General features: G+C 39.0%; 1 protein-coding gene across 3 annotated transcripts in view; it reads left to right on the top strand.

Annotated features, from left to right (window-relative positions):
• RELN (reelin) overlaps positions 1-13,840 on the top strand; it is a 518,204-nt gene that overhangs the window by 401,220 nt on the left and 103,144 nt on the right. For all 3 annotated transcript variants that reach the window (XM_081080324.1, XM_081080323.1, XM_081080322.1), the window contains exons 28-31: positions 3,522-3,754; positions 10,075-10,232; positions 11,560-11,767; positions 12,965-13,041. In XM_081080324.1, coding sequence (XP_080936450.1) covers positions 3,522-3,754; positions 10,075-10,232; positions 11,560-11,767; positions 12,965-13,041 — 676 coding nt within the window. The remainder of the gene's footprint in view (positions 1-3,521; positions 3,755-10,074; positions 10,233-11,559; positions 11,768-12,964; positions 13,042-13,840) is intronic.

Below are 13,840 nucleotides of genomic sequence, written 5' to 3'. Positions count from 1 at the left end.
GGCATGAAACCGGAATCTACATTAATCTGGTGAACACAGCTCATCCCGCTCGGGTGACTCACTGATACCCTACTCCACTCAATTCATGTACCAGATGAGGCTTTATCAGCATTTGAACCTTATGGGAGCAGGTAGGTGGCAGAAGGCCTCAGGGTGTCCTGGCTTTTTGTTGAACAACCCCAGCCCCTGTACTGGTGACAGGTATCCTCAGTTCACAGTATGGCCTCTTCCATGACCTCCAGGTTTAGCACAGTTAGTGACCAACTGCAGGTCACTTTGTAACTCCTACCAGGTAATCCCTGGCAAGTCACAGTCAGTAGGTGACCTGGGCCAGCACCAGAGTCCCTCCCAAGAGGCCCCAGAATCAACATACTTAGAGGTTAGCTTCAGACCACAGCACAGCACTGCCCAATTAGCACCACAGGTGGCACACCCAAAGGGCAGTCTCAACAGCTACCAGAGCTGGGGCGAATCCTGCTCAGTGGGGTAAGTCCCCCTGCACAGCAGCCAGTGAGGTGTGGACGTGGCCAAACCCCAAAAACCAGTGAGCCTAAGGGTCAGTACCACCCACTGATATGCCAATAGCAATCAAGGATCAACTATAACAGGAGGACACACACAACCCCAGGTGACCAGGGAGACTGTGCCACTGGGCACTACAGGGCATTTACTATATATGGTCACCTGGTTAATACTGGGAGATGTAGTAGATCTACTTAACACATAGAATCAAACACAGAGAGGAAACAAATACATCCCAAATGAAAGAATAGGAGAAAACTCCAGAAAAAGAACTAAATGAAATGGAGGCAAGCAACCTACCAGAGACAGAGTTCAAAACAATGGTTATAAGGATGCTCAAGAAACTTAGGGAGAACTTCAGCAAAAGATAGCAAGCATAAAAAAGGACACAGAAACCATAGGAAAGAACCAGTCAGAAGTGAAGATACAATAACTGAAATGAAGAACACACTAGAAGGAATCACCAGCCAATTAGATGAAGCAGAAGATCGATTCAGTGATTTGGAAGACAAGGTAGCAGAAAACACCCAATCAGAACAACAAAAAGAAAAAAGAATTTTTAAAAATTGAGGATAGTTTAAGAGACTTCTGGGACAACATCAAGCATAACAACATTTGCATCATAGGGGTACCAAAAGGAGAAGAGAGAAAGCAAGGGATTGGAACTTATTTGAAGAAATAATGACTGAAATTTTCCCTAGATTGGTGAAGGAAATAGACATACTAGCCTAGAAAGTGCAGAAAGTCCCAAACAAGATAAACCCGAAGAAGCCAACACCAAGACACATCATAATTAAAATGCCAAGGGTTAAAGATAGAAGAAATCTTAAAAGCAGCAAGAGAAAATTAGTTATGGGAGCCCCACAAGGGAGCTCCCATAAGACTGTTTCAATTGTTTTCTTTACAGAAATTTTGCAGGAAAAAAGGGATTGACACAAAATATTCAAAGTGATGAAAAGCAAGGACCTGTAACCAAGATTACTCTATCCAGCAAGGCTACTATTTAGAATCAAAGTACAGATGAAGACCTTCCCAGACAAAAAAAAAAAAAAAAAAAAAAAAAAAACTGAAGGAGTTCATCATCACCAAACCAGTATTACAAGGAATCCCAAAGGGATTTCTTTGAGACCAAAAAAATAAATTAAAAATATGAATAATAAAATGGCAATAACTGCATACCTATCAACAATTACTGTAAATGTCAATGGATTAAATGCTCAAAAGACATGGTGTGGCTGAATGGATAAGAAAACAAGACCCTTACATATGCTGCCTACAAGAGTCTCACTTTAGAGCAAAAGACACACACAGACTGAAAGTAAAGGGATGTGAAAAGATTTCATGAAAATGGAAATTATAACAAAAGTTTGGGCAACAGTACTTATACCAGATCAAATAAATTTTAAAGCAAAATTATAACAAAAGACAAAGAAGGACCCAGTAATCCCATTTCAGGGTATTTATCTGAAAAAACCCAAAACACTACTTCAAAGGGACATATGCATTCATATATTCTTTGAAGCATTATTTAAAGTAGCCAATATATTGAGGCAACCTTGGTGTCCATCAATGAATGAATGGATAAAGAAGAGATAGTACATATATACAATGTACAATATATTACTCAGCCATAAAAAAGAATGAAATCTTGCCATCTGCAACAATATGGATGAACCTAACAGGTATTGTGCTGAGTGGAGTGAGTCAGACAGTAAAAGACAAGTGCAATGTGATTTCGCTCATATGTGGAATCCAAAGAACAAAATAGGCAAACAAAACAGAAACAAACTCAAAGATATAGAGAACATTTTGATGGTTGCCAGATGGGAGGGGGGTTGGAGTGTGGGTGCTAAAGGGGAAGGGATTAAGAAGTACAAATTGGTTGTTACAAAGTAGTCATGGGGTTGTAGGGTATAGCATAAAGAATACAATCAATAACATAATAATAACTATATGTAGTGTCAGGGGGATCACTTCTTAAATTATATAAATTTCTAACCACTATGTGGTACTCCTGAAATTAATATAAAATAATATTATCATCTGTAATTGAAAAATTAAAAAGGAGGGGAAAAGGTGAAGGGAAATAAGAGGTCCAAATTTCCAGGTATAAAACAAATAAGTCCACAGGGATGTAATAATGTACAGTATAGGGAATATAGTCAATAATATTGTGGTACAGTGTCAGATGGTTGTCAGACTTATCATGGTGATCATTTCTTTAGCTATACAAATGTCAAATAACTATTGTGTAAACCTGAAACTAATATAATATTTTATGTTAGCTATAGTTTAATAAAAACCTTTTTTTTTAAGAGAGAGATTATAATTTTGCCTATCATCATTAATTTTGAGACTGGTTTTATATAAAGACGCAATAAAAACAGCACTGCAATCAAAACTAAAAACTTTTTTAATGCTGTTAATCCTGTAATGACATTCCTGTACTTGAGTGCACAGAGCAGTAATAGTTTTATTTCTGGGTTATTTTGCTTATTTGATGCTGTGACAAAAACAAAACTCTTTCATCTAAGTTGGCAATGATTTCTTACTGAGCTTTGGCAAGAAAATAGAATAAAGATGTTTGTTCCACTAAAGCAGAGAGGACAGCCCTCTCCTCAGGTAAACCTTTATATTCTGAAGAGGACAGCTCTTCATCTTCTGCTTCCCTCTGTTTATACCATCTGGAAAAGGAGAAGAAAACAGTTTCTTGGCTTTTGTCCAAATCTCCAAGATCACAGATACCACGCTTTTCTCTTCCCTCCTATAATCCCAAGAAATCCACAAAATGGGCAGCTGTTCCGGCTTTCTGCTAAAAGGCACCTATTGCTTGCCTAAACAAAGATTTCCAGAAGGTTGGTTGGAATTGTGCTGCAGGTCTTATACTCAATTTAATGCAGACTCAGTAGAAAGGACCTTGCAAGGCTGTCGTAGCACCTAATTTGTGAAATGATGGCTTGGAACTAAACCTTGTATAATTCTGCCTTTCCTTTTAATAGCTAAACATAGGGTGTGCCAATCAGTTCAGCAGTGCTGGTCCAGTTCTTCTTCAGTATTCTCATGATGCTGGTATGTCCTGGGTTTTGGTGAAAGAAGGCTGTTACCCAGCTTCTGCTGGCAAAGGATGTGAAGGAAACTCCCGAGAACTGAGTGAGCCCAGCATGTATCACACGGGGGACTTTGAAGAATGGACAAGAATCACCATTGTTATCCCAAGGTCTCTTGCATCTAGGTAAAGTGATTGTTCTTATTATGTGCCGTAGCTGCTGCTTCTCAGGCGCATATATTTATCTCAGTATCTTTATTTCATATATCTCAACAACCTAAAAGAATTCTCATATTGTCTAGCTTTATCTATTTAAGTAATGACTCTTGAGGGAAACAGCCCTGGAACAAAATTTCCAAATTAGGGATATGTGTGTGTGTGTGTGTGTGTGTGTGTGTGTGTGTGTGTGTGTATGCACGTGCACACATGCACGCTCGTGAATCAAATTCACTCCCTCATTCATTCATTCATTCATTCATTCATTAATACTTACTGAGCACTGTTCTGGGCATTGGGAGTATAGCAGTGAAGAAAAGATGTTAAACGCTAAGAGTTACAAGGCATTATTATATCAGACTTGCACTTTATATAGATTTTTGATAAATTAATGCCTCCCTGTGTAGTCAATTTGAGATATCTTGCAATATAAAAGATCCCTTTATGTGACCATTAAAATAAATATTAAAACAGTAGAAGAATTAAAAATCAATTGACAAAGGAATGAGGTAGATGAATCAAGAACTTGAAGTGAGTCAGTTTCATTAATAGGGCAAGAAATTTAACTCTTAGTTTCCCGGCAGCTAGAACAAAGGGGGAAAATACAGGGTCATTTAGTTCTCATTGTTGGGCAAAAAGAAAGAAAACATATACACTTTTTTCCATGTTCAGTATTCTAGAATAGATGTAAATATGTAGTCCTTATGCCAGATAGAATAGACGACACAGAGATCAGTATTATTAACACTATCATTTTATGAATGATAAAAAAACATTCTTCAAATAGACACTTTTTCATTGAATCCTAGAACATAACATTGAATTGTGACTCAGTCAAGGCATAGAGCTGAGATGATACAATAAGTGTATTTGTACTGCTTTCTGGGTACATAACTGAATATATGGTTGGGATACTCATTAGTGCCATTCAGCAATATTTCTAGCTTGCTTCCTTCCTAGAATATTGTAAAATATGCTTTCCCCACACCCTTTAAAGTTTGACATGGCCTAATGAAATGGAAATGGAAACGAAACGTGACTTTAAGAGCCTATGTGCATTTTGCCATATTCTCTGCTTCATGAAAGCATGTTTTAAAAAGAAGCTTATATTAGTCTGGGTCCCTGAGTGTCCACAAGAAGCAGGCTTTCTTTCCAACTTACATTGGACATTTAGCATAAGCAAGAAATAAACGTTTGTTGGATTAAGCCACCGAGGTTGGTGTTTGTTACCACAGCACAACTTCTCTCATCCTGACTTATACATGGTAAAAGCTTAGCAATCTATAGCTGTGGCTTTTTCATAAAGCTCTTAGGGACCATTCTGTTTGTGAATCTTTCCTCTAATTGATCATCAAATTTGCTGTGCATCATCCGGTTGTGTTCTCTGCCTCCCTCATTACTGAGATGTGTGTCCCTCGAAAACTTAGATACCACAGACTTTGGTAAACAAACTTTCCATCACATCATCAGGCACTAGGCCGCTTATTTCACGATGTACATCATAGCAGGAGGTGGATGGGCTCCCTGCATATGGCTCCTCTTGATCCATAGACCTATAAACTAAAAAGACAAGTTTATACTCCACCCATATTCAACATGTAATGGTGAGATAATGACAGGATAACTACAATAGACACTCCCACTAAAAGAATTTTTTTAAGTAAAAAATGAGAAGTACATAGCAGCCACTGGACTGTAGGAATCCTGAAAGCCAGCAAGACACTTGGTACTAGGGACTCCCTCTCCCACAAGCCATGCCCAGGACAAGAAAGTTCCCTTGATTAAGACAGTCTGCTACCTAACCAATTGTTCTTCTCCACTGTTGGTTCTACTCGCTAGGCTTCACCCTCTACGACACCTTTCCTTTGTTTGTAGAACCTACCTTTGTTTGTAGCTAGATCTCCATCATATCCTGCTTCGTACCCATCTCAAGCTGGACATGTCACCCTGCAGCCCTTGTAGTCACTGCTCACCTCCACCACTGCCTGCCTCTCCCCATGTTTTTCTGAAACTGTGACCCAACCGTGGTTCTTTCAAATCGACAGGCTCCGCCTGCCGTGAAGCTGGGGACCACCAGGTGGTGCATCTTTGCCGCCTGGAATATCAGGGTGCTGGCAGACATTCCTGTGAAAGTCGTCAACAGAATCAGGAGCCAAAGGACACAAATCTGGTTGAGTCCCCACAGCCAGATAGGAAAGAGTAGAATCTGAAACTGCAGTCTGTTTGATGTTAGGGGCGATAACCCAATTGGTAAAGCCACATACGAGAAATAAGAGAATAAGAGAAGGTTGTCCTTAATATCAGTCTTTTCAGGCTCCCAATGTATCAACATTTTCTTGGACCTCAGCTTTTGGAAGAAGACATGTTCTGCATTAGAATCCAGCTTCCTGGTTAATTTGAACACCATCCAGCTTGTTGGTTGATGGCATTTGTCGTGAAGAGTTCTCTGCTAAAGAATAGTAAATGTTTCTACTTTAACCCAAGTAAATGAGCTGTTGTTGTTCCTTCTGCAATATGTTCAACTCAGATATCTCCAAATATAGTGTTGGAAAGCTGAGGATTCTAGTGTGAAAATTGTCAAATTTTGGAGCTATTTTGCCACAAGGCAACATGCTTATAATAGTTACTAGAACATTGCTCTTTCACAAATAATTCTAAGCTGATTTTCTCAAAGGAGCAGCTTTTGCTCATATTAATTCTCATGGCTCTTGCCTACAGAGGTAGACATCGAAGGTGGTAAATGCATGCTGGGACACCCCTGCTGACTCTCCGCAGCAACCCCAACCATACAATAAGCCATGCAGCCTGCTCTAGGTTCCCTGTGCAGAATGCAAAAAGTTAGTATCGCTGGGGAGGGCCAGAAATACAGTTGCTTAGTCATCTGCAGAATGCCCCCTCCATGACCACCCATCACCTGTGCACCTCTGCACGAGACAAACAGACGCACAGGAGCCTTCCTGGTTTGAGAGACAAATGCAACACCTCTCTGAAGTGTGGTGGTAGAAGGAAGGGGTTGGTGTAGAAACCAATTGTTGTAGTCACTCAGGCATCCTCCAAACAAAGGTAATTGGGGAAGAGGACAGAGATAGGGTCTCATCTTCTGCCGCTTCCTTATCTGAGAAGTGCAGGAAAAAGGGCATGTTTTGTTCAATGATCTGCATAGTCAGACCACACTATGGTTGATTTCTAGAAAAACTGTATGAGACTAAGTTCTGTCTCATCCTCAATCATCACTTCCTTCACCTCCTTTCCAGACCTTCCTGACCATCAGTCAAAGAGCTCTGTTACACATTCTCGTAGCTCTGTGTCCTGCTTAGTGGGGTAGTTGTCAGCATTTGCACACTTACATTTTTTGTGTGTGCAGGGTTTTGATTAAGTGTGTCTCCTCACTCAACTGAGAGCTACATGAGGCAGGAACCACGTAGGATATCTGCCCCCCATCGTGTGCCTAGCCCCAGCACTGCCTGGCATGTTGTGGGCACGTGGTAAATGCTGGTTGAATGAAGGGATGTTGAATGAGGAATAAGGACCAGCAATAGATGATTAGCTACACTGAAGACCTTTCCTTTTTAAAGTATGTTTTCCAAAATAAATTCAGTGCTATTTAGCAAGAAATCATTGTTCTGCAATCTGCCATGTGTCCCTGAAAAGACACGAATAGCACATGCGTACACATACATTAATAATTTCAAAGCTGTGTCTCCTCTATTTTAAAAAAGACAAACTATGTGGAATCTAGACATTCTTACTAGCTTAACTTTGACCAACTTATTTCCTCCCATCTTCTGATGATTGCTCTCTGATTGTCTTTTAGTAAATTCTTAGAATTCTTGCTCTTATTCCAGCAACCCAGGGGCTGCTAACGTACTTGTACTCAATTCCCAGACTGTGCTCCCGAGAGAACAGAGTAGCAGTAGGCATCAGGAACCAGGTATAACTATGAGAGATGGAGATGAAGCAAAGCTTGACTTACGTTGTGATCAGTGAACCTCTGTTGCTTTTATTTGCACCTTCCAACTAAAACCCAACTAGTAAGTATTAAAAGGAGGAAAAGAGGTACTATCTCTTGCCCTTTCACTCTGAAACATAGCTTTCCAGCTAGACTTTCAGCTGTGATTTACCATGTCCTGGACTCACCCTATTAACCAAATGATCAGTCGTCATGTTTTGTTTTGGTTTTTCTTTATTTAAATATGGATTCCTGAATATTGAGCCCTTGAGGTCTTTTCCTTCTCAAATACCTAGCAGCACATTCTGCTTCTTGGCTCTATAGCAGCCTTAGGATCTACAAACAGCAGCGCCTCTTGTCTCTAGCCAGACCGGACCTTGATTCTTTTATTATTATAATGAAAATTGCAGGACCCCCAGAATCAGACATGGATCAAAGGGCTTCACTTGCCCTCCATCCTCTATCAAGTTAGCACAGCTTCTAGAGTGCTCCCTTAAGGTAGGATTCTTCAACCTTCCAACTGCATCTGGGCCTCAATCTGAGCTTGCTCCTTCTGTGGGGCCAGGATGACTGTGGGGCAGTCATCTTGCCCAGGTGGGAGAGCTTAGGTGGAGAAAAGAAGTTGTTCTTACCTCTTTTTTTTTTCACTTTTCATGAAACAGAAGTTGTGAATCCATGATTATATTATAGAAACATAAAAAGAAAAAGCAAGCATGACTTCTAATCAAATAGGATTTCTATCAGAGAATTGGCATGTTTGCCTCTTTTATTATAGCTATGGCAGCCTGTAATTTGGAATGGACACAGAGGACTCACCATCTTTCTTAAGAGCAATTAGCAAAAGTTACTGTTCATCAATCCCGTTTACTTCCTTTGAGAGTAAAAATATGTTTACAGGCTAACTAACATTACAACCCCAATGGGAGGAATTTTCCCAAAGTCCATGATTCTATAACTGGATTTCCTTTTTTATTTTTTTGCTTTTGCTTTGCTTTTCTAATATTTTAATTCAATTGTCTTTTGCCTTAAAAAATAAGACCAATATATTTTGAATGAGCTCCAAAAGAATTTAAAAATGTGTTTACCTTCCTCTTAACATACTGAAGAATGTGTGTTAAGATTTGCATTAATAAGCGATTGGTCTCTGAACACTTTTACTCCTAGTAGACAACACTATTGGTAACATTTTGCAAATTTGCCAAAAGTAGGGAACTTAAAGTAATGAGGAAAAACGAGTTGTAGTTCAGTGTTGCCAAATTACCAAAGCTATTTGAAAAGCCAGAAAGAAATAAGTTCTAATATAGCCATATTATTTTTACAATAATAAAGTAGAGAAGGAACTGTCTTTGTCTACAATTATCTTTGACAATCTTCATTAATCTTTGAGAGTCTTTACCCTTGTTTACTAAGAAACTGGATTCACTCCAAAGTCTATAAATATTGGCAACAAAATTAATTGAAATCTAGATAGCCTAATCCATCTTTCCTCTTTGATGTCAGTAGAACTAGGAAGCAAAGCATTTTCCTGGTATGAAATTATAGATGTGTATGGGTTTCCATATTTTTTAAAAAGAAAAGAGATGTATTAAAAGGACCAAAAAGCTTGGAAAGCAACTGAGACAAGTTTTAGTTTGGCGGCCTCCACATTGTTATTGGGGGGAGAAGGATTGGGCAGCAGCCCAGCCCACTTTGGTTCCAGGGTTTTGAAGCCTTGGGACCAGGTCCCTCTTTTGTTCATTGGCAGTTACCAGTGTTCACTGGCAGCCCAGCTGATGGTTAAGAGTTCATAGAATGAGCGTCTTGGAGATTTGAAGATGAATTGTGAAGAGGAAGGAAACAGGTGGGAATAGAACTGTTAGTACAAAGTTAACCCTTCCCTGCCAGGATCGTGCCTGTGGCAAATAGCCGGAGTTCCCTTATAAGGAAACAGGTGGGAATAGAACTGTTAGTACAAAGTTAACCCTTCCCTGCCAGGATCGTGCCTGTGGCAAATAGCCGGAGTTCCCTTATATGTTCTAGCAAAGAACATTCTATTTTATGGGTTCAAAATTCCCAAATAGCCTCTTAAAATACACAGGTAAAAACCTTTCATGTGTTTCTGGCCATCAAAACTCTTCTGTACCGGATATCCTCCTGATATAAAAACATTTATGCTGAAGAAGAAATCAAGAAGTTCTGAGAAAGGTCTGAGTGAGACACCTTATGAAAGTTAAGTGTCCAACCACGTGGACATGACTTTCAAATCAATATTAAATCTCTCTTGAATTTTTTTGCACGGTTCTATATTTCAGTGTTTTGCTATGAAATGTTGGTATAAGAAACGTGTTGTTTTTCCCAACAGCAAGACCAGATTCCGATGGATCCAGGAGAGCAGCTCACAGAAGAACGTGGCTCCCTTTGGTTTAGACGGAGTATACATATCTGAGCCTTGTCCCAGTTACTGCAGTGGCCATGGGGATTGTGTTTCAGGGGTGTGTTTCTGTGACCTAGGGTACACCGGTAAGGGCTCACCTTAGACATGTCTGATGGTTTGTTTGTTTGTAAAACATGTATGTCTAGTTACTATATTCATGTGACTTCTTCCAAGGAAATCAGTTATGCATTTGTTCTTCTTTAATTTCTAACTATAGGAATTTGCAACCCAGGCCCATAAGGTGCTAAATTTTTTGTAGTGTTGAGCTGTCTAAGCAAGAAAAAACATGATAACATAAATTTTTATTAGTAATAATAATAATTAACATTGCTTGAGTTTCTACTTCGTGCTAGGCACTTTAGTAAGTGCGTTTTATTTCATCTCATTTAATGCTAACAATAACCCAGTGCCATAGTATTGTTATTGTCCTTTTTTACAGTTGAGGAAACTGAAGCACAGAGAGGTTTAGTAACTCTGCCAGGGTCACACACCTCAATGTTGCAGGAGCTAGGCTTCCAACCCTTGTAGTCATTCTAAAACCCGAGCCCAAGTTTGTAACCACTTGGCTACAGGAACTCCCTGTGCTCTTTACATTGCTTTCTAAAAGAAATGTCATTTTTTACACTTAAAGTAAAAATCAACTTACGAAATGATCAATCCAAGACTGCCAACGAGAACTTTACAAGAGAAATCTTTTCTGACCACAGTCACCCTTGAATGTTGCCATAAGCAAAAATAAAAAAGGAGCTGAGGTTAAAGAGTAAAATTAAAGAGAAAATATTATAAGCTTCAAAATGCTTTTTAGAATTTTTCCTGGAGGCAACTTCAAAAGGATCCTTCCCAGTTTTTTCAGTGCTGTGCTCTTCTCTGGAGCGTGACCAAAGACAAACAGATGTCATCACAGGCCTTCTATGTCACTCATGGTTTCAGAGTGGTTTTTTCAAAACTGGGATTAACTCCCCTTATTGATCCTCCAATAGAAGGACAACAAACAGACAAATTTTATTGTGGACAAAATCTATTTCTCAGTTTGTAAAAATCCTCTGCGTAGCAAGAGCTATGGAAATGTGTCGCTCCCAATGTCTCTCTTTTAAAATATAAAAAAAATGAACCCTTGAAACCTATGTAACTTTACTAACCATTGTCACCACAATACATTTAATTAATTAAAAAATTGTTATCCCAATACATTTAATTAATCGGTTAATTTAAAAATTGTAGACACGGAATAGTGTTTTTGATGATGATAGTGATGGCTATATTTCAGTCAGACAATTGAGAAACACAAATTTTCATGTGGTTTCTTTCCCCCAACACCTGTGAAATGCCTCTTTTGCCCATGTGCAGAATGTACCTTCTAATGTGTAATGGTTTCAACAAAGCTTCTCCCCTCTCTATTTCTTTTCTCGAAAGCTGCACAAGGAACCTGTGTGTCTAACGTTCCTAATCACAGTGAGATGTTCGATAGGTTTGAGGGCAAGCTCAGCCCTCTGTGGTACAAGATAACTGGAGGCCAAGTTGGAACAGGCTGTGGAACGCTGAACGACGGCAAATCTCTCTACTTCAATGGCCCGGGTAAAAGGGAGGCGAGGACGGTCCCTCTGGACACCAGGAGCATCAGGTAGGCAGTTAATCGGTGTCCTTCCCCATGAGTGTTGTATTTCACGCACCCTGCGCTCTTAACCTGAAACCTCTGTTCCGTTATTGAGGATTTACATAGTAATGTTTTTCTGTGTAGACTCTGACTTGCAAAAATGCAGCCTACCTTTAACTCGGTAATAAAATAGGTAATTTCTACAAAATTTATACCACAATTCATTAATCAGAATACAGTTATCACCTAGCATTGTAGCTCTAATGTTGGTTTTCTAAAGTTCTACGTTCTTAAGAAGACTGTTTGGTATTATTTTTAATATATGCCAAGTAAACCGAAGATTTTTTTTTTCACTTTAAATTCTGTTTCCAAAAATGATGCATCCCCATCGATCTAAGTTTATTTGTATTTGCTTATTGAAAACTGCTCCAGAAATTTAAAATACTTACACTGACACCTACTGGTAAAATCAGTAACTGCTTGGTTTTAAGGTCAAATGAAATAGTAGCACACCTAAAGAAACACTGTGCTTTTATTTATCAATTACATTATCAGAGAATTGAAAGAAAGGAAACTGAAGAAATATTTGAAACCTTTGGACCTTATCTTCACTAAAATCTGGGGTTCTGCATCATATTTTCTGCTTTCAATCTCTTTCCTCTTCCTCTGAGTCCTCCTCCTAGAAGCATGTCTGTCTAGGCTCACTGGGTTGGTTTACTGAGGACTGGGGCTTAATTTACATCACACTGAGTGAGTGTCGGTTGTGAAAATTTAAACCATCTTAGTCTAACTCAGTAATACAGGTCATTATCTGGTCCTAAACAAATGTAGAATTCAACTTTTAACGTTAGATTTTTCCTCATCTTGAGTTTCCAAGAATAGTATTATCTTGATTTAAGGAATTCCCATTTCAATGATTTCATCAAATTACATCACACTGTCACAGTGAAATGGGGCTAAACTTTTTCCTTTTGTTTAGATTATTATTGCAGAATAAAATTAATGTCATATTAACTATTTTTAAATGATTACAGAATTAACTTACTATATAATCTATCTTGTTTCTGCTGGTTATAGACCCTGTTTAAAAATAATACTAAAGAATTACAGGATTTTTTTTTAATGTGTCAAAATACAGAAGGTTAAATCTTTTCTGAGCTCACCTATTTATTTGCAAGTAAACCAAATTATTTTTGTGTGTGTGTGTGTGTGTTTTTTTCCCAGACTCATTCAATTTTATGTACAAATTGGAAGCAGAACTTCAGGGATTACCTGCATTAAACCAAGAGCTAGAAATGAAGGTTAGTTGATCTATTTCCATAGAAATTACAGTTACTATTAGCAGATTCGTCCTTTTTCTTCCAAAGTTGGGCCAGGATTTTGCAAAGTGATCCACTACCCTAAGTCATTCCTTCTTCTCTTCTCCATCATTGGATGGGTAGCTGCAGGAAGCCATGATCTCTAAGATTTCTCATCCGGATCCTTAAACCTGAGAAACATCATGTCTGCTCTGGCTCAGAGCACATTTGTTGTAGGGAACCTGCTGCTTTATAACTTTCTACGGGGAGAAAACAAGAGCAGAGAGTTTTACATTCAGTGCCGCAACTAGAAACGTGTTTGCATAGGGCACTGTTGGATGCAAATCAAACTCTCCCTCCAGCCGATAGACATTGTGGGGGTAGTAAAATCCTTGGGTTGAAGGAAGAGTTCTTGGTAATAATGAACATTAACATCATTGAGTGCTTATTATATGTGAGGCACTGTTCCAGGTGTTTTATCTGTGTTAATTCATTTTATCTTCATCATACCCCTTTGCCATAGGTACTAAAATTAGGCCTATTTTACAGACGTAGAAGCTGAGACACAAGGAGGTCAAGTAAGTTAGCCAAGAGCATGCAGTTAGCGAGTGGATGACAGGGATTCAGACTATTGACACGGGCTCCCGAGCTTGTGCCTTAACCACCATGCAGTACTGCCAGTCTCCTTGCACAGACCACTCTCTCTAGGCTCCATACTATCTTCTGCCTCAGTGATTCAGTTCTGAAAGAAATGCAAAAGGTTTGAAGCATACAGGTGGCCTTCATGGGCTCCACAGATACA

The sequence above is a fragment of the Rhinolophus hipposideros genome (assembly GCF_964194185.1).
Source record: "Rhinolophus hipposideros genome assembly, chromosome: 18".
In the NCBI taxonomy this organism is placed as follows: Eukaryota; Metazoa; Chordata; class Mammalia; order Chiroptera; family Rhinolophidae; genus Rhinolophus; species Rhinolophus hipposideros.
The sequence above is the reverse complement of the archived record's forward strand: the minus strand, read 5'-3'. Positions and strand labels throughout refer to the sequence as shown.